The sequence below is a fragment of the Eleutherodactylus coqui genome, chromosome 4 (assembly GCF_035609145.1).
Source record: "Eleutherodactylus coqui strain aEleCoq1 chromosome 4, aEleCoq1.hap1, whole genome shotgun sequence".
Lineage (NCBI taxonomy): Eukaryota > Metazoa > Chordata > Amphibia > Anura > Eleutherodactylidae > Eleutherodactylus > Eleutherodactylus coqui.
In genome coordinates, this window is record NC_089840.1 from 280,479,555 (window position 1) to 280,501,060 (window position 21,506).

The window sequence follows — 21,506 nt, forward strand, 5'->3', positions numbered from 1 at the left end:
TCAAGGGGCAAAGGTTGTCAGCTCAACTTTTCTATTGTCCTGAACGACAACTGATTGATACTGGACAGCTGGGGGGACACTTTCTCAATCTCTTTATATGACAGAGCGCTAGTGAAAATTGTGAAATAGGAAAGGCATTTACCAAGTATGTGCATCGCAGAAATCTAAGCCTTCTCTATCTGGTACAGAACATATTTAATCAGGGTAAAAAAAAGTAGACCAATAAATTTAAAAAAGTTTTTAATAATCCAGGCGATCAGCTGCAAATTGTCACACTAACAAGACAGACGTACCCAGGAAGACATGGTTCTTCTTAGAAGCTTTTGAGTATGCCACATGAGAGCCTTACAGGAATTTGGTAGTAGATTTAAGAGAAGACACAACAGAGGAACTCCTCTTAAGCACGGGGTTGTTTCCACCAGCTTTAGCGGCGGTGTACATTCAAAAGAAAACTGCCTCTAAGAAGTGAGTTAATCATCCTACTAACTATTGTAAACTCTGCACATTGTGCTGACAAGATGTCTGAGGGATTACACTGCAATTGGGGCCTCTTAAAAAGCTTATAAAAGCAACACCTACAGTCAGAAAGTCTACTTTGTGCAATGCAAGCAGTGCTTTAATCATAGCCATAGAGGAAATTGCTTTAAGTAAAAGGGTGAATACCTCTAAATAGCCTGGGTGATAAAACCCTGGCAATAAAAAAAAAAGCGGATATTGAATCAGGCGGTAAGAGGGGGTTTACAGGTTCACTCTTAGGCTTTGCGATTCCAATAATGAGACTGTGCTTGAGCACACTGGCCCAGAGAACAGCTGATCACTAGGGGCCCCAGTGATAGACTGCACAGATCTATTATTCATGACTGATCTTGAGAATGAACCATCAATAGTTGACAACTGGACAATCCCTTTAAATCTCAACTAAATTCAGCTACAAATCTGTAATCCAGGAAAAAACAAAGAGAAACCAAAAAGTTTGGCTCAGTAGATATGGAGTAATAGGCGCCGGCCAGGATAAGGACAAAATAAAACATATGTGAGTGGGTTCTTATACATTAAGTTCGAAAGACTTCAATGGAAAGAGGATCATGGGATGGATGTTTAAAGGGCAGAATTCCATCAGAAATTGATGGGCGGAGTCATTTTTTCTTCAATATTTCCAACAATCTGAACATAAATGCCGGTTTTCCCCTGTGTGGGTTCTCTTATAGTTTACAAGATCTGATTTGTCTTAAAAATATTGACAACAGTCAGAATATAAAAATGTTGTCTCCCCTGTGTGAATTCTCTGATGTTTAACAAGATCCCCTTTATGGGTATTTCTCACATTCAGAACATGAAAATGGCTTGTCCCCCATGTGAATTCTCTGATGTGCAACAAGATGTGATTTGTTCAAAAAACAATTTCTACATTCTGAAATGACTTCTTCCCTGTGTGAATTCTTTGATGCGTAAGAAGAGTTGTATTACTTGTAAAACATTTCCCACATTCTGAACATGAAAATGACTTCTCTCCTGTGTGAATTCTCTGATGATCAACAAGATGTGATTTTCTGGTAAAACATTTCCCACATTCTGAACATGAAAATGACTTCTCTCCTGTGTGAATTCTCTGATGTCTAACAAGATGTGATTTCTGGGTAAAACATTTCCCACATTCTAAACATGAAAATGACTTCTCTCCTGTGTGAATTCTTTGATGATCAACAAGACCTGATTGTGTGGTAAAACATTTCCCACATTCTGAACATGAAAATGGCTTCTCTCCTGTGTGAATTCTCTGATGTCTAACAAGATCTAATTTCTGGGTAAAACATTTCCCGCAGACAGAACACGAAAATCGCCTCTCACCAGTGTGAATTTTCAGATGTACAACAAGACCTAATTTCTGGGTAAAACATTTCCCACATTCTGAACATGAAAATGGCTTCTCTCCTGTGTGAATTCTCTGATGATAAACAAGACCTGATTTCTGGGTGAAACATTTCCCACATTCTGAACATGAAAATTTCCTCTCCCCAGTGTGAATTCTTTGATGATCAACAAGATATGATTTCTGGATAAAGCATTTCCCACAGACAGAACATGAAAATGGCTTCTCTCCTGTGTGAATTCTCTGATGATCAACAAGATGTGGTTTCATGGTAAAACATTTCCCACATTCTGAACATGAAAATGACTTCTTCCCTGAGACAACAGTTCCTTCTTTAACATCTCTTCTGTAAATGTTATGTTGCTTAGTAGTCTGTGATGAATTACAAGATGGAACCTCTATAAAAGGATCAGATGACAGATGTTTGCTGGGAAGGGCTGAGGGTACATCTGGGATAATGGCAGGCTCTTCGTGTGTATCTTGTATGTTACCATCATCTTCCATTGTAAAACCTGAAGATATCAAATGTTCCTCTGAGCTCCTGATGTCGTCATCTGCCAAGAATAAAACAGATTTTAACATTACAATTATATCAATATTTTATAAAAATTTCTATATAAAATATTCATACAAATTGTGAAAAAGACAAGTTACAAAAACCCTGTGCTCTTTTATGTATGAGGAAAATGAAAAGAGAAAAAAATGGCCCCAGCGCTCGCTGGAGAAAAATATTCCAAATGTATATGGAAATAACGTTTATTTTGCAACGCGTTTCAGCCACTAAACGTGGCCTTTTTCAAGCATCAATGCTGATTTTATTGGGTCCCCTTCCTGGGGTACTCAAGGAACCCTGCAGCTCTCCCAATCTGTGGATGTGGAGGAAGTATTTTCATCTAATATCTTAAGGCGATCTTGGACCGAGAGGTGCTGGCAGGGCCTGTCTTGGACTAAGACGCTGCACAGTACCGGGTAAGTCCCCATCAAAATTTTTTTATCTCACTATACATGACCGCAGAAGCGCTACGCTGACCTCTGTATATTTCCTTTTATGTATGAGGTTTTACTTACTTGAATAAGGGGTTTGCAGAGATTAGCGAACCTCCTCAAGAATCCAGGTTAGCCTCTAAGTTATCACCCGTTCCTCCAGGTTTCTTTTGGAGAGTCGGTACCTTCTGGTGTTTATTCCATTAGCGTAGGACAATATATACAATACAGGAGATGCAACGTGAGTCGGAGGGCTTACTGACTAATCTGACACCTTTCATGAGCATATGACACAGAGACATGATAAAAGTATCAGGTACTTCTTAGAACTGGGGCGACCGGAAGTGTGTACGTGCGTGCATCCAGAAGAAAGTAGCTGCTGAGCTATATCCCGGTACACGCTTAACCGGAAGCAGAGGTAAATTTCTAGACGCAATTCTGTGCACATGCTCGTCTTGCACATGCTCTTTATACAGATTAAGTATACTTAATAACAAACGAGTGCCACATTTTATATTATTTCTCCAGAACCCCCATACTTTTATTTTTTACACACAAATCTCCAAAATCTTAACCCCTTAGTGACGGCCCCATCGGGATTTTACGTCCTCACTAAGTGGGCTTTAATCCTAGAGGACGTAGAAACATGCGTCCTCTTAAGATTAATACCCTCTTAGCTGAGGACGTGTCAGCTTCATGTTGTCGGTGCCTGCAGGTAGCCGACAGCATGGAGCTGTCATCTTGGGCTGCGGGCAGTCGCCCCCGGCAATGCAATCGGCGCTATCCAATGGATACCCATCCCAACCAGCCCCCGTAATTACCCCTGTCTTCGGAAATACCACACAGTTCACATTATTACTTTTATCTAAGATTTGGGGAACGCCAAAAAGGGTGCGGACGGGGGGGAATCTTTTAACGTGTCAATTTTTATTCTGTACAAGTGAGCAGTGGGGCCTGGAATTTATTCAGTTGTGCCCTGCAATCCTACGGGTGTTCCTTCCATTATAGGCCTTGCCATGTGTCCTGTAAGTAGATTAGGGCCACAATGGGTATGTTTCTGAACACGGGACAAATGGGGGGATCCATTTTGGGGTTAAAGTCTTCATTCCTGTGTACACTGTACAAAAAAAAAGTTTTTAAATTGACACAATTGCCAAAAAAAATGAAAATCATAATTTTTTCCTTCTGCTTTGCTTAGATTCATTCAAATGCTGTGGGGTCAAAATTCGTTAAGGGGTCTAGTTTTCAAAATGAGGTCATTTGTGGGGGTTCTCTATCGTTTTGGCCACTCAATGACTCTACAAGTGGGCAATCCAATGGGTGCTCCTTCCATTATAGGCCTAGCAATGTTTCCTTTAAGTAGATTAGGACCACAATGGGTATATTTCTGAACACGGGAGAAACAGGGGTATCCATTTTGGGGTGCAAGTAGTCATTCATGTGTGTGCTGTACAAAAAAGTTGTTTTTAAACTGACAGAATTGCCAAAAAAATAAAAATCACAATTTTTTCCTTTTGCTTTGTTTGAATTCATTAAAAAACTGTGGCATCAAAATGGGCAGTACACCCCTAGATAAATTTGTTAATGGGTCTAGTTTTTAAAATTGGGTCATTTGTGGGGGTTCTATATGGTTTTGGCCACTGAAGAGCTCTACAAGAGTGGTATGGGGCCTAAAACGCTTTCAAGCAAAATTTATGTTCTGAAAGACACTGACTACTCCTTCCATTTTGGGCCCCGTTGTGCATCCAGACAGAAGATTAGGGCCACAATGAGTATATTTCTGAAGACGGGAGAAACAGGGGTATCCATTTTGGGGTGTCAATCCTCATTTTAATGTGCACTATAGGAAAACAATGTCTTTAAAATGACATATTTGCAAAAATATGAAATTTTATTTTTTCTTCTCTAAATTTAATTAATTTCTGAAAAAAAAAACCGTGGGGTCAAAATACACACGACCCCCCTAAGTGGATACATTAAGGGGTGTAGTTTTTAAAATGGGGTCATTTAGGAGGGTAACTATCATTGTGACACCTATGAGCCGCTGCAAACTTGGCTTGCTGTAAGAAAACAAAGTGTTCCTCAAAATGTTGAAAATTAATGTTAAATTTGTACGTCATCTAAATGGTTAAAAAAAACACGAAAGTTTTTCAAATGTGCATTCAGAATAAAGTAAACAGATGGAAATATATATCCTATCAAAAAATTGTACAGTATGTTTGCACATATTACAATTGAAAATGTGAAAAAAATGATAATTTTTTAATTTTTTTTTCCAGTATTGGTACTTTTAATAAACATACACGAATTAAATCGGTCTATTTTTGCAACGTAGATGAAGTACAACATGTGGCGAAAAAACGATGTCAGAATCACTTGGATACGCAAAACCTTCACGGAGTTATGCTATGTTGAACGACATGTCAGATTTCCAAAATCTGGCTCCGTCACTAAGGCGCAAACAGGCTTCGTCACTAAGGGGTTAATGAACAATCTAATGTATAAAAGAAGTGTTTTAAAGAGAAGGGGCACCCAGGGGTACTGGTGATTTCAGAGATGCTAAGAGTGCAACAACAAGACCAGTTAGAGAATCCACAACAGAAACCTGAGAAAACTGAGGAGCAGACCTCCAAAACATTGTTCTGAATCCACATTAATACTCAACATCCCCACCTGAGGAACATCCTATCGAAACATTGGGGGATCCTACAAGGGTGACCCCTTTCTATCTGACAATATCCCCAGTCGACCTCAAGTGGTACTCGAAGAAATAAAACTGAAAAATATACTGGCACCCTCTCACCAACCCAAATGGAAGATCCTAACTCATATTCCAGGTACATCCATGTGTGTGTGGCGGGGGGGAGTGAGGGGCATATACGACGCTTTTGGATGTGGCAAATAAAATTGTAAATGCTGCCAGAATATTTGCCACAGCAGGAAGGAGATATTTATACAAGATGTGAATAAAAGTTATATTCTACAATATCTTTTAAACTATGGATGGGGTCTGGCTGAGGGAAAAATCCAAGGCAGCGTTTTTAGAGAAGTTCCAACAATATCCGTTTCTAGCTTAATCCATTGTTTAGACTTCCCGTGGAAGTGCCAGTCGAACGATCTAAGAAGGATAGAGGCTTAAAGGGGTTGTCTCACGCCGAAACGGTTTTTTTTTTTATTCAATAGGCCCCCCGTTCGGCGCGAGACAAACCCGATGCATGTGTTAAAAAACAAACAAACGGGTAGTACTTACCCGAATCCCCGCGCTGCGGCGACTTCTTCCTTCTTCTTACTTACCTTAGTAAGATGGCCGCCGGGATCTTTACTCTGCAGTCCATTGCCGATTCCAGCCTCCTGATTGGCTGGAATCGGCACACGTGACGGGGCGGAGCTACGAGGAGCCGCTCTCCGGCACGAGCGGCCCCATTCAGAAGAGAGAAGACCGCACAGCGCAAGCGCGTCTAAAATCGCCAGAACAGGCGATTTTAGACGGATCCATTGAGACGGGGACGCCAGCAACGGAACAGGTAAGTGAATGACTTCTGTATGGCTCATATTAATGCACAATATACATTACAAAGTGCATTAATATGGCCATACAGAAGTGCATAACCCCACATGCTTTCATGAGACAACCCCTTTAAGGCCAGAAAGCCCCGCCCCTCCTGTGGGTTTAGGTTTTCAGAGGGTTCGGTAGCTGATGTGTAAAAGCAGATTGTAGGCATTTAAAAAAAATTCATGGGGGGCTGAATAGGCAGAGTCTGGAATAAGTACAACAAGCGAGGGGCGACGTCCATCCTTAGCACATTTATTCCACCAAAGCGGGAGATATTTTTTGTCGTAGTTATTCTAGCTCAGATATGTAAAAATATTAAATAGTTAAAGGGGTTTTCCCATTAACTGCAGGTACAATAATTTGTGGAGCGCCTAGTCTACTGATAACATCCTAATGGGACAATTACTTTACCCAATAAACTTACTTTTTTACTTCCACATTGTAGGACGTGTTCTGCGCTGATTCCCTCCCATGCGGTGATGGTAATTTCCTACCTCCAGGGGGCGCTCATACAGCTTGTAAGATTACAGAGCGCAGGAGCCAAACGAGCTGTGGATAAGAGCTGCTGACGCCCCCTGCTGTAAACTGCCCTGTACTGCGCTGCAACTACAGTCTGCTGATCATGTGCTGCTGACCGGGGAATAAAGACGCCTTTACAAACCCGGCACCGCCATTATCAGTGGGCACAGATATGTTTGTAGCCATTCACTAACCCAGCTGACTGTTACTTGTACCAAGATGTGGGAAGTTCCTACTGAGCATGCCCAGTCCTTCTGGTTCCAGCAGCAGAGGAGAGGGACATGATAATAATACTTGCACATGTGCGGAGGCAGCACTGGGGGACGGGGGTCCAGGTCTGATAGAGTGATTGCATGTTGCAGAGACCCTGACATAGTGCATGGGGTATCAGCTGGGGACAGATGGAAGGAGCAGCTGAATGCAGAATGAGGATGGCTTCTCCTTACACGGCGCCTGTGGCTCTACCAAAACATTAAGGGGAAATAACATAACAGCTTGTATAGCTTATTGCTGTATATTCCACGATTATTACAGAACTGCTGACTGATTTGTGCTCGTTGCAGCCTGCAGGCACACGGCGAAGGACCGTCCGGAACTCACTATCCACAGCATCAGGACAGGGATCTGCTCCTTTGTGCAAGGAGGAACAGGAGAAGTAGTGCCAGAACCCTACAGAATGACCCTCAGCAGACCATAAAATAATAATCTTAATTTGTATAGCGCCAACTTGTTCTGCAGCGCTTTCAAGCACAGGAGAAAACCGACAATACAACAAATTACATGTTTTTCTACAATCAATTTGAAACAAACGAGGTGGAGGCGATATAGGCAGTACAGGAGTTACATGAGTAAATCAGTTATGAGGAAGAAAACGGGTGGATCGGTAGGGAGGTGCCGGGGTAGAGGTCATATGCAGGGTGGAAGGTGTGGGGAGCTGTAGGGAGGGGCAGGGGGACTAGGTCAGGAGATTTAGTATGCCTTCCTGAAGAGGTGCGTTTTTAAGTCGAGTCTGAAATTTTGTGCATTGTGGATTGTCCAGATGCCTTGGGGTAGAGCTTTCCAGAGGATGGGTGCTGCTCTGGTGAAGTCCTGGAGGCGAGCATGTAAGGTTTGTATTAGTGGGGAGTTTAGTCTGCATGTGTTAGCAGATCAGAGTATTGGGCTGGGTGATAAATGGACAGAAGGGAAGCGATGTGCCATGGGTGAGGCTGAGGAGTTTAAATTTAGTTCTGCAGTGGATGGGCAGCCAATGCAATGACTGGCATAGTTCAGAGGCATCAGAGAAATGGCTGGATAGAAAAATGAGCCTAGCTGGTGTGTCTAATATAGATTGAAGAGGGGAGAGTCTGGTACGGAAAGGCCGTTGAGCAACAAGTAGCAGTAGTCAAGTCGGGAATGGATGAGGGCAGCAACAACTGTTTTAGCATGTCCATGGTGAGGAATAGCCAGATTTGAGAAATATTTCTGAGGAGCAGTTGGCATTTTTGGGACAAAGATTGGATGTGGGGGTTGAAGAAGAGGTCAGAGTCTGGTATGACGCCCAAGAAGTTGGCGTGCTGTCTGGGAGTGGTGCCAGATACCGATATGGAGATATTGGAGGGAGATCGGTAAGCAGAGGGTGGAAACACGAGGTGGTCAGTATTGGAAAGGCTTTGTTTGAGAAAGAGGGAGGACATGGTGTTAGAGACAGCAGACAGACAGTCTGTGGGATTTTGGAGGAATGGTGTTGAGATGTCACAGGAAGAGGCATATAGCTGGGTGTCCTCAGCGTAGATCTGGAATTAGAGGCCGAGTTTGCGGATAGTTTGTCCAATTGGGACTTTAGAGAAGATTAGGGGACCAAGGTCTGAGCCCTGGGGCACCCCAACAGCGAGAGGAGGCGGAAAGGAAATAGGGCCAGTAAGGAGGGCTGATAGAGTAAAGCATGTTAAGGAGGAGTTTGTGGTCAACAGTGTCAAATGCTGAAACAGGTCAAGGAGGATTAGCAGGGAGTAGTCGCCTCTCGACTTCGCTGTCATCACTTCACTACTGACCAAATTGTTGGAAACAGACTCCGCGGGAACCATGAGGGCCCAACATGCTGTAGTGGTAGCTGAGCTCACATCCCAGCACCATGTAGCTTGAATAGCATTTGCCAGAGACACCGGAATTAGCAAGTCCACCATTGGCACCCTGTTCTCTTCACAGACAAGAGCAGCTTCACAAGGAGCACATGTAACAGACATGAAAGAGTCTGCAGAGGATGGAGATCATCCACATCTGATATACCAGGCTTCGGGCAAGTAAATTTGGTACAAGTGTTTATCTGTTGTCTGCGTGGAACATTTTATGAAGCTGTGGTTACTTCCGAGAAATAGAGGAATAAAATATGTATACACATAGAGGTGAGGTAGGTTCTCCCCAGTATATACACACACAGAGGTGAGGTAGGTTCTCCTCAGTATATACACATGCAGAGGTGAGGTAGGTTCTCCTCAGTATATACACCCAGAGGTGAGCTAGATTCCCCTCAGTATATACACCCAGAGGTGAGCTAGACTCTCCTCAGTACATACACTGTAGTAGAGTGAGAGGTAAAGTGTGGGACGGACAGTACATATCGCAGAGACTGCTAGCATCTGTGAGGTAAACCCGGTCCGTCTCTCACTCCACTACTCAGTTCCACCTGGCCCAAGTAGGTGAGGTGCATAAATGGGCGCAGGTTGCAGTCTGAAGAGGGAGGTGTGTCCTGTGTGAGCAGCAGAGGCTTACAGAGAGTGCTGAGCTGGAGACACTGCACCACGCTGCTGGAATGGTTTGCTTTACTTTGCCCTATTGGAGTTTACAAAGACTTTTGTGTTACTACTGCTGGACTGCTTATTTAAAAGGACTTTCCTTGAACTTTCTGTTATCTGGAGAATGCCAGTACTTTTTGTTTTGTTCATCAAGTCTGAATAAAGACAAGACGCTCAGCATTTGGTCGTGGCCTGGTGTGTTTCCCCCTGCATTGCTACAACACCCAGAGGGGAGCTACATTCTCCTCAGTATATAAACATAGAGGTTAGCTAGATTCTCCTCAGTATATACACACAGAGGTGACGTAGATTCTCCTCAGTATATACACACACAGAGGTGAGGTAGATTCTCCTCAGTATATACACACAGAGGTGACGTAGATTCTCCTCAGTATATACACACAGAGGTGACGTAGATTCTCCTCAGTATATACACATAGAGGTTAGCTAGATTCTCCTCAGTATATACACATAGAGGTGAGGTAGATTCTCCTCAGTATATACACTCAGAGGTGAGGTAGATTCTCCTCAGTATATACACTCAGAGAAGCATTAGATTCTCCTCAGTATATACACATAGAGGTGAGGTAGATTATACAAATCATTTCCTTAAGCTTTATGTATCACAGATTTTTTCAAGCTTAGAATTGAATACTCAAGTTGTGACCCCTTTACTTTTCCTATGTAGGACCTCAAGAATGGTCGTTGCAAATTTAACACTTGTACGACACTGGGAAGTTACATAACATAGGGGGTCACTTACTTTTGCACTTAGCATTGTATAATCAAGTTGTGAATGTTTTAGTTTTCCTATTTAGGACCAAAATAATGGTCATGCCAAATTTTATGTTTGTACGACACCAGGAAGTAAGAGAGTTAATGGCCAGTCAGTGAGTGTTTTCATCTTTATATATATATACTAGCTGATATACCCAGCTTCACCCAAGTTAATTTAGTACAGGTGTTTACATGTTGTTCGCAGGGAAAATTAAGTCATAGTTACTTGAAAACCAAGGAATAAAATATGTATACACATATAGGAGTGTTAGATTCTCCTCAGACTGTATGTAGCAATGTCCCTCTGCAGAATGTGCAACCCCTACCACTCTCCTCACATTTTACTTTTAAAGGTAACGCCCCTTTTTATTCAAATTTACCCCCAGACTGGAGGTTGCAGCCCCTTCTTAGCCTTAGGGGCTCCATCCCTGCAGTGCATGGCGGCTTCCTTATGTACTTTATAGCCTTTCAGTATATACTCATAGAGGTGAGGTAGATTCTCCTGAGTATATACACACAGAGATCAGTTATATTCTCCTCAGTATACAAATCATTTCCCTAGGCATTATCGTTTCTGAGAAAAGAACTATGTAATGTATGGCGGCTTTTCAGTTTTTCAGGCTTAAAATTAAATATTGAAGTTGCAAACCCTTTACTTTCCCCATTGGGACATAAAGAATGGTTGTGGCAAATTTCATGTTTGTGCAGTTCAGACGTGTGTTATTAGTTACTAGAGATGAGCGAGCACCAAAATGCTCGGGTGCTCGTTACTTGAGATGAATTTTTCGCGATGCTCGAGGGTTCGTTTCGAGTAATGAACTCCATTGAAGTCAATGGGCGACTCGAGCATTTTTGTATATCGCCGATGCTCGCTAAGGTTTTCATTTGTGAAAATCTGGGCAATTCAAGAAAGTGATGGGAACGACACAGAAACGGATAGGGCAGGCGAGGGGCTACATGTTGGGCTGCAACTCAAGTTCCCAGGTCCCACTATTAAGCCACAATAGCGGCAAGAGTGCCCCCCCCCCTCCCAACAACTTTTACTTCTGAAAAACCCTCATTAGCAAGGCATACCTTAGCTAAGCACCACACTACCTCCAACAAAGCACAATCACTGCCTGCATGACACTCCACTGCCACTTCTCCTGGGTAACATGCTGCCCAACCCCCCCGCACGACCCAGTGTCCACAGCGCACACCAAAATGTCCCTGCGCAGCCTTCAGCTGCCCTCATGCCACACGCTGGCCTCATAGCAACACAACCCTCATGTCTATTTATAAGTGCGTCTGCCATGAGGAGGAACCGCAGGCACACACTGCAGAGGGTTGGCACGGCCAGGCAGCGACCCTCTTTAAAAGGGGCGGGGCGATAGCCCACAATGCTGTACAGAAGCAATGAGAACTCCAATCCTGTGCCACCTCTGTCAGGAGCTGCAAACGTGGGCATAGCAATGGGGAATCCATGTGCCACACAGTATTCATTCTGTCAAGGTGTCTGCATGCCCCAGTCAGACCGGGGTTTTTTATAAATAGTCACAGGCAGGTACAACTCCGCAATGGGAATTCCGTGTGCACCCACAGCATGGGTGGCTCCCTGGAACCCACCGGCTGTACATAAATGTATCCCATTGCAGTGCCCTGGACAGCAGAGCTAACATCAGGTTAAATGCAGGTGGGCTTCGGCCCACACTGCATACCCCAGTCACACTGGGGTTTTTTATAAGCAGACACATGCAGTTACAACTCCCTATTGTGAAGTCCCTGTGGACCCACAGCATGGGTGGCTCCCTGGAACCCACCAGTGGTACATAAATATATCCCATTGCAGTGCCCAGCACAGCTGAGGTAACGTCAGGTTTAATGCAGGTGGGCTTCGGCCCACACTGCATACCCCAGTCAGACTGGGGTTCTTTAGAAGTGGACACATGCAGTTACAACTCCCTGTGGACCGACAGCATGGGTGGGTCCCAGGCAGCCACCGGCGGTACATAAATATATCCCATTGCATTGCCCATCACAGCTGAGGTAACGTCCGATTAAATGCAGGTGGTCTTCGGCCCACACTGCATGCCCCAGTCTGACCAGGGTTTTTAATACATAGACACGGCAGGTATAAATCCCTAATGTGAAGTCCCTGTGGACCCACAGCATGGGTGGCTCCCTGGAACCCACCGGCAGAACATAAATATATCCCATTGCAGTGCCCAGCACAGCAAAGCTAATGTCAGGTTTAATGCAGGTGGGCTTCGGCCCACACTGCATTCTCCGGTCACACTGGGGTTCTTTAGAAGTGGACACATACAGTTACAACTCCGTGTGGACCGACAGCATGGTTCGCTCCCTGGAACCCACCGGCGGTACATAAATATATCCCATTGCAGTGCCCAGCACAGCTGAGGTAATGTCAGGTTTAATGCAGGTGGGCTAAAAATTACTAGGATTACACTGTAGGCCAGGGCCCCAAAAAATTGGTGTACCAACAGTACTAATGTACCTCAGAAAAATTGCCCATGCCCAACCAAGAGGGCAGGTGAAACCCATTAATCGCTTTGGTTAATGTGGCTTAATTTGTAACTAGGCCTGGAGGCAGCCCAGTTAAAATAAAAATTGGTTCAGGTGCAAGTTTCAACGCTTTAATGAGCATTGAAATGTATAAACATTGTTTACAAAAGTTATATGACTGAGCCTTGTGGGCCTAAGAAAAATTGCCCGTTCGGCGTGATTACGTGAGGTTTCAGGAGGAGGAGGATGAATATAATACACAGATTGATGAAGCTAAAAGGTCCCTGTTTTTGATGGTGATAGAGAACGATGCTTCCATCCGCGGGTGCAGCCTACGTATTGTTTAGGTACCGCTGTTGTCCGCTGGTGGAGAAGAGAAGTCTGGGGAAATCCAGGCTTTGTTCATCTTGATGAGTGTAAGCCTGTCGACACTGTCGGTTGACAGGTGGGTACACTTATCCGTGATGATTCCCCCAGCCGCACTAAACACCCTCTCTGACAAGACGCTAGCCGCAGGACAAGCAAGCACCTCCAGGGCATACAGCGCGAGTTCAGGCCACGTGTCCAGCTTCGACACCCAGTAATTGTAGGAGGCAGAGGCGTCACGGAGGACGGTCGTGCGATCGGCTACGTACTCCCTCACCATCCTTTTACAGTGCTCCCGTCGACTCAGCCTTGACTGGGGAGCGGTGACACAGTCTTGCTGGGGAGCCATAAAGCTGGCAAAGGCCTTGGAGAGTGTTCCTCTGCCTGCGCTGTACATGCTGCCTGATCTCCGCGCCTCCCCTGCTACCTGGCCATCGGAACTGCGCCTTCTGCCACTAGCGCTGTCGGATGGGAATTTTACCATCAGTTTGTCCGCCAGGGTCCTGTGGTATAGCATCACTCTCGAACCCCTTTCCTCTTCGGGTATGAGAGTGGAAAGGTTCTCCTTATACCGTGGGTCGAGCAGTGTGTACACCCAGTAATACGTAGTGGCCAGAATGCGTGTAACGCGAGGGTCACCAGAAAGGCATCGTAACATGAAGTCCGCCATGTGTGCCAGGGTACCTGTACGCAACACATGGCTGTCCTCACTAGGAAGATCACTTTCAGGATCCTCCTCCTCCTCCTCCTCAGGCCCTACACGCTGATAGGATGACAGACAAGCAGCATGGGTACCCTCAGCAGTGGGCCAAGCTGTCTCTTCCCCCTCCTCCTCATACTCCTCCCCCTCCTCCTCAACGCGCTGAGATATAGACATGAGGGTGCTCTGACTATCCAGCGACATACTGTCTTCCCCCGCCTCTGTTTCCGAGCGCAAAGCGTCTGCCTTTATGCTTTGCAGGGAACTTCTCAAGAGGCATAGCAGAGGAATGGTGACGCTAATGATTGCAGCATCGCCGCTCACCATCTGGGTAGACTCCTCAAAGTTTCCAAGGACCTGGCAGATGTCTGCCAACCAGGCCCACTCTTCTGTAAAGAATTGAGGAGGCTGACTCCCACTACGCCGCCCATGTTGGAGTTGGTATTCCACTATAGCTCTACGCTGCTCATAGAGCCTGGCCAACATGTGGAGCGTAGAGTTCCACCGTGTAGGCACGTCGCGCAGCAGTCGGTGCACTGACAGATTAAACCGATGTTGCAGGGTCCGCAGGGTGGCAGCGTCCGTGTTGGACTTGTGAAAATGTGCGCTGAGGCGGCGCACCTTTCCGAGCAAGTCTGACAAGCAAGGGTAGCTTTTCAGAAAGCGCTGAACCACCAAATTAAAGACGTGGGCCAGGCATGGCACGTGCGTGAGGCTGCCGAGCTGCAGAGCCGCCACCAGGTTACGGCCGTTGTCACACACGACCATGCCCGGTTGGAGGCTGAGCGGCGAAAGCCAGCGGTCGGTCTGCTCTGTCAGACCCTGCAGCAGTTCGTGGGCCATGTGCCTCTTCTCTCCTAAGCTGAGTAGTTTCAGCACGGCCTGCTGGCACTTGCCCACCGCTGTGCTGCCACCCCGCGCGACACCGACTGGTAGCGACGTGCTGCTGCTGACACATCTTGATTGCGAGACGGAGGTTGTGTAGGAGGAGGAGGAGGGTGGTTTAGTGGAGGAAGCATACACCGCCGCAGATACCAGCACCGAGCTGGGGCCCACAATTCTGGGGGTGGGTAGGACGTGAGCGGTCCCAGGCTCTGACTCGGTCCCAGCCTCCACTAAATTCACCCAATGTGCCGTCAGGGAGATATATTGGCCCTGCTCGCCTGTGCTTGTCCACATGTCCGTTGTTAAGTGGACCTTGGCAGTACCCGCGTTGGTGAGGGCGCGTACAATGTTGCGGGAGACGAGGTCGTGCAGGGCTGGGACGGCACATCGGGAAAAGTAGTGGCGACTGGGAACCGAGTAGCGCGGGGCCGCCGCCGCCATCATGTTTTTGAAAGCCTCCGTTTCCACAAGCCTATACGGCAGCATCTCCAGGCTGATCAATGTGGCTATGTGCACGTTTAATGCTTCAGCGTGCGGGTGCGTGGTGGCGTACTTGCGCTTGTGCTCAAACAGTTGCGCTAGCGACGGCTGGACACTGCGCTGAGAGACATTGCTGGATGGGGCCAAGGACAGGGGAGGTGAAGGTGTGGGTGCAGGCCGGGAGACGGTCGTGCCTGTGTCCTGAGAGGGGGGTTGGATCTCAGTGGCAGGTTGGGGCACAGGGGGAGAGGCAGTGGTGCAAACCGGAGGCGGTGAACGGCCTTCGTCCCACCTTGTGGGGTGCTTGGCAATCATATGCCTGCGCGTGGTGGTGAGGCTGGTGGTGGTGGCTCCCTGGCTGATCTTGGTACGACAAACCTTGCACACCACAGTTCGTCGGTCGTCTGCACTCTCAGTGAAAAACTGCCAGACCTTTTGAGCACCTCGGCCTCTGCAGGGTGGCATGGCGCGAGGGGGCGCTTTGGGAAACAGTTGGTGGATTATTTGGTCTGGCCCTGCCTCTACCCCTGGCCACCGCACTGCCTCTTCCAACCGGCCCTGCTGCTGCACTTGCCTCCCCCTCTGAAGACCTGTCCTCAGTAGGCTTAGCAAACCAGGTGGGGTCAGTCACCTCATCGTCCAGCTGCTCTTCCTCCGAATCCTCTGTGCGCTCCTCCCTCGGACTTACTGCCCTTACTACTACCTCACTGATAGACAACTGTGTCTCATCGTCATCGTCCTCCTCACCCACTGAAAGCTCTTGAGACACTTGCCGGAAGTCCCCAGCCTCATCCCCCGGACCCCGGGAACTTTCCAAAGGTTGGGCATCGGTTACGACAAACTCCTCCGGTGGGAGAGGAACCATTGCTGCCCATTCTGAGCAGGGGCCCGAGAACAGTTCCTGAGAGTCTGCCTGCTCCTCAGAATGTGTCATTGTAATGGAGTGAGGAGGCTGGGAGGAAGGAGGAGCAGCAGCCAGAGGATTCAGAGTTGCAGCAGTGGACGGCGTAGAAGTCTGGGTGGTCGATAGATTGCTGGATGCACTTTCTGCCATCCACGACAGGACCTGCTCACACTGCTCATTTTCTAATAAAGGTCTACAGCGTGGACCCATTAATTGTGAGATGAATCTGGGGACACCAGAAACGTGCCTCTCTCCTAATCCCGCAGCAGTCGGCTGCGATACACCGGGATCAGGAGCTCGGCCTGTGCCCACACCCTGACTTGGGCCCTCGCGTCCTTGCCCGCGTCCACGTCTTCTAGGCCTACCCTTACCCCTCAGCATGGTGTATTACGAGTAGAGCAGAAACAGAACGCTGTAATTAAATGTTCCGCTTATTGGCCTGTGGTTGGAGGCTGACTTCCCTTACGGAACGCACAGCAGAGCCAGGAAACAATTTTGCGCACGCCTGTAGTGAGACGTAGGCGCGTATCACTGAGCTAGTGGAATTCACAGCGCAGAAGCAGTCAAGTCGCCAAAGGGCAGTGGTACGCCTTAAGTATTTGTCTTCCCTTTTTTTAAATGGTGAGCTGAAACAGCAGACAGATACTGTATGCAGCGTATATTATGTTTACTGTTTCCCTCTGGCGCTATCACGGCGGTGATGTAACGGAGACAGCAGAGCAGGGAAACAATTTTGTGCACGCCTGTAGTGAGACGTAGGTGCGTATCACTCAGCTAGTGGAATTCACAGCGCAGAAGCAGTCAAGTCGCCAAAGGGCAGTGGTACGCCTTAAGTATCTGGCTTCCCTTTTTTTAAATGGTGAGCTGAAACAGCAGACAGATACTGTATGCAGCGTATATTATGTTTACTGTTTCCCTCTGGCGCTATCACGGCGGTGATGTAACGGGCACAGCAGAGCCAGGAAACAATTTTGCGCAAGCCTGCTGTAACGCTTAGCTGCATATTAGCCCTCTGCCTATATAGACAGTATATCTCTTTCACCTTTCCAACTGTCCCTGCCTCACCAGTACTGCACCTATACTGAGTAAAATGACTGCAGACTGAGGACGCAATGGTCTGCACGCCCGATATACAAAAAAATTGTGCAAAACTGCTAAAAGCAGCCTCAACAGTACTGCACACGGTCAGATGTGGCCCTAAGAAGGACCGTTGGGGTTCTTCAAGCCTAAAATAACACCTAACACTCTCCCTATAGAAGCAGCAGCATCAGCAACACTTTCCCTGATCTATGTCAGAATGCATGTGTGGCGAGCCGCGGGCGGGGAAGATTTTAATACTCCGGTGACACCTGATCTCCCCAGCCACTCACTGCAGGGGGGTGGTATAGGGCTGGAACGTCACAGGAGGAAGTTGTAATGCCTTCCATGTCTTTCTATTGGTCAGAAAAGCGCGCAAATGTCTCAGAGATGAAAGTGAAAGTAACTCGAACATCGCGTGGTGCTCGCCTCGAGTAACGAGCATCTCGAACACGCTAATACTCGAACGAGCATCAAGCTCGGACGAGTACACTCGCTCATCTCTATTAGTTACATTAGATATAGGGCACTTACTTTTGCACTTTGAATTGAATAATCAAGTTGACAACACTTGATTTTTCCTACTTACAACCCAAAGAATGTTCATGCCAAAATTCACGCTTGTACGACTCCGGGAAGTAATATAACATAGGGGGTAACTTATTTTTTGCACTTAACATTGAATAATCGAGTAATGACTCCTTTTCCTATTTTGGACCTAAAAAATCGTTGTGCCAAATTTCATGTTTGTCCGACATCGGGAAGTTAGAGAACTAGTGGCGAGTCAGTCAGTCAGTGAGGGCTTTTGCCTTTATATATATATATTTTGGCTGAATAAGGAAATATACAGCTGAAAACCCCGACAACACAGACTCTTCTCTACATGTAGTCTCACCTGGGGGGTCATCTGTAGGAAACTCCTCCTTACACGGCTGATCCCCCCTCACATGTGTCTCTGTAGCATCAATGGGGATCAGATCTTCCTCCAGTTTCACCAGCTGTGAAATAAATATTGAAAAAGTCATCACACAGTTGGAGAAGTCGTGTGGAAGGTTTTATATGGCCAGAAAAGGTCATTAATTAGTATGAGGAGCCGGAATGACATGACAGCAGTAGTGATCTGGGCCAAACAGCTGCAGGTCTCCTGTATAACTCCAACCTGTTGCTTCTTTATTCCAATCAGAAGTCTCCAGAACCAGAAAATAGTGATAAGATGCGGAGATCTAATGTCTGCGGTCGGCTGTAATCCTGCCATCTCCAGCTTTCTCATTACACAAGTATCAATCATATAATAATACTGAACACAAGACCTTCCCAGCCGTCCTACAGACCAGAGGGAAGATTTCATGAGACCTTCTCTCCATCTACCTGATCATCCTGTGGAAGAAGAGGCCGGGGACATCTCTCCGCTGCTGTTCTCTTACTGGATCTACCTGCAGAAAACACAGACAGCCACTGAATTCATTCTCTACATACAAATAATAAAGTCCGTGTGGATTTAGTCCTGTCTATTACCTGGTGATAGGGGGGGCTGGTGGTCCTCCATCATGATGTCCTTGTACAGATCCTTGTGTCCTTCTAAATACTCCCACTCCTCCATGGAGAAAAAGACAGTGAAGTCCTGACACCTAATAGGAACCTGACAACACAATGATACCGTCATCACCCAGACACGTTATACCGCCATAGCGTTACTGTATAATGTCCCAGCATTCCCAGCAGCATCACCTTTCCAGTCAGCAGCTCAATCATCTTGCTGGTGAGTTCTAGGATCTTCTGCTCCTTGATCTCCTCAAGTATCAGGGGGCGAGGTGGAGGCCCTGTGATTGGGCTCAGGGGTCTTCCCCATCCATCAGACACCGGGGCCTGACAGCCATCACTAGAAGTTTTCTTCACTACCGTGTAATCCTGTTTATGGGGAGATACATCCATAAATATCCCTGCAGACAATTCTAGAGTCCTCCCAGTCTGGTCCGGCAGTTATGTCGGCTCTTCACATCTGTGTTCCTCAGTTCTGTTGTTCTGTGAGGGCACGTGTATATATTGCTATATGTTTTCATATCTTTAGACCTGCGTGCAAATTCTATGCAATGCTTTGTGACAAAAAACTTAATATTCAAAATACGTAATATGCATTCTTAAAAAATCATATCAGATACGACAAAGGCTTCTGCAAGGCGGAGAAGACTGTGTCTTGGAAAATTACAAAGAGGAACAAGATACAACGGCGATTAGCTTGGTAGTTTAAGGAACTTGCAACATCTTGCTCGAAGGACTGAGGAGAAAAAGAGAAGTGTCTGCTATGAATAAGGAACATGTGATTGATACAGCCGCCTGTCTGATTAACTTTTGCTATGGACAGTATTATGGACATATATGGTGATGCTATATATCTGGACCAATGAGATGCTATATGCTTTGTGTAGCAACAGGAGGGTATAAAGCCCTGTGTAAGCCAGTAAAATGTTGGCCATTACTCCCGTACAGGGAAGCATACCAGACCTGTGTGTGGTGTTTTTCCTTTACCGTTGACAACGGGACATTAGGGTGGGTTTTGACTGATGCTGCACTGATTGATTACCCTGACAGTTCTATTCTGTTGGCTGTTCGGCATTTTACCAGCTGCAATAGTTTCCAGCATTCCGGCCGTCTTCACACTCGGCTGCAGCATTTACAGTACAGGCCATGCGGGGGAGATTTATAAAATGTCTTTCACGCGGTGCCGGTATTTTCTATAACAAATCTACTTAGTCTTTGAGAACTGCGGCAGATTCTAAATCCGCAGCGAGACTATTTATACTACGGATTTAAGGCCTTAGTCAGACGGGCGTTTTTTCGCGCGTTTGCGGATCGCATGACGGATGTGCATCCGCAAATCGCGTGACCGATGCGCGCAAGTCGCCCGCAAATCGCCCGAAAATCTGCTCCTAGCCGCGTTTCATTAGAAACGGGCCGGAGCTGTCCAGCGCATTGCATTCAATGGAGAGGGCAATACAGCCGTCTCCATTGAAAGCAATGCGCTGCGGGCGAGCGCGGGATGAATTGTCCGTAAGGGCTTAAATATATAAGCCCTTACCTGCAATTCATCCTAAAATGTGTAAAAATAAAAAATATCTATGTACTCACCTTCTCCCGGCAGCCGGAGCTCCGAGCGGCCGTCCTGCAGTGGGTGTGAAGGGGGTGTGAGTCAGACCTGCCCCCTGATTGGCTCAGCGCTGAGCCAATCAGAGGCATGCCTCACTCACACCCATTCATGAATGGATGTGAGTCAGACCTGCCCCTGATTGGCTCAGCGCTGAGAGGCAGCAGTCACTCACCCATTCATGAATTCATGAATGGGTGTGTGAGTGTTTTCAGCCTCTGATTGGTCAGGGCTGTGACCAATCAGAGGCAGATCATTCAGCAGGCGGGGATTTTAAAGCCCCGCCGGCTGAATAGTGCCAAGAAGCAGTTCAGGAGAACTGACAGCGGCCGCGGCTGGACTCCGGCTGCAGCGGAAAGGTGAGTATACAATTTTTTTTTTATTTTAACACATTTTAGGATGAATTGCAGGGAAGGGTTTATATATTTATGGCGCCACCATAACTCCTAGACAACACGCCCGCTGCCTTGGGGTCATATTTGACTCTGATCTCTCTTTTGCCCCCTACATCCAATCTCTGGCCCGAACATGTCAGCTGCACCTCAAGAACATCGCAAGAATCCGCTCTTTTCTCACTGTGGAGACGTTAAAAACGCTTATTGTCGCCCTCATCCACTCCTGGCTCGATTATTGCAACTCGTTGCTGATCGGCCTCCCCTGCACCAGACTCTACCCTCTCCAGTCCATCCTGAATGCGGCAGCCAGGCTCATCTTCCTGTCCAGCCGCTACTCGGACGCCTCTGTCCTGTGCCGGTCACTGCACTGGCTGCCCGTTAAATACAGAATTCAATTCAAACTCGCTACCTTCATCCACAAAGCCCTCCACAGTACAGCGCCACCCTATATCGCCTCCCTCATCTCAATCCATCAACCAGCCCGGGCTCTCAGCTCTGCTAATGAAACCAGACTGAGCGCCCCTTTAATTCGAACTTCTCATTCCCGCCTCCAAGACTTCTCCAGAGCAGCACCGGTC

General features: G+C 46.8%; 2 protein-coding genes across 2 annotated transcripts; both read right to left on the minus strand.

Annotated features, from left to right (window-relative positions):
- Positions 1–257: 257 nt before the first annotated feature.
- On the minus strand, positions 258–18,386 carry LOC136624446 (zinc finger protein 501-like). Its single transcript, XM_066598425.1, has 2 exons — positions 18,287–18,386; positions 258–2,424 (listed from the first exon to the last, which is right to left on the minus strand). Exon 2 carries the CDS (start codon positions 2,372–2,374, stop codon positions 1,391–1,393), a length of 984 nt encoding a protein of 327 aa, XP_066454522.1. The 5' UTR covers positions 2,375–2,424; positions 18,287–18,386; the 3' UTR covers positions 258–1,390.
- Positions 18,387–18,779: 393 nt separating this feature from the next.
- Positions 18,780–19,334, minus strand: LOC136624490 (oocyte zinc finger protein XlCOF8.4-like). Its single transcript, XM_066598473.1, has 2 exons — positions 19,120–19,334; positions 18,780–19,030 (listed from the first exon to the last, which is right to left on the minus strand). Exons 1-2 carry the CDS (start codon positions 19,321–19,323, stop codon positions 18,890–18,892), a joined length of 345 nt encoding a protein of 114 aa, XP_066454570.1. The 5' UTR covers positions 19,324–19,334; the 3' UTR covers positions 18,780–18,889.
- Between the last annotated feature and the right edge of the window lie 2,172 nt (positions 19,335–21,506).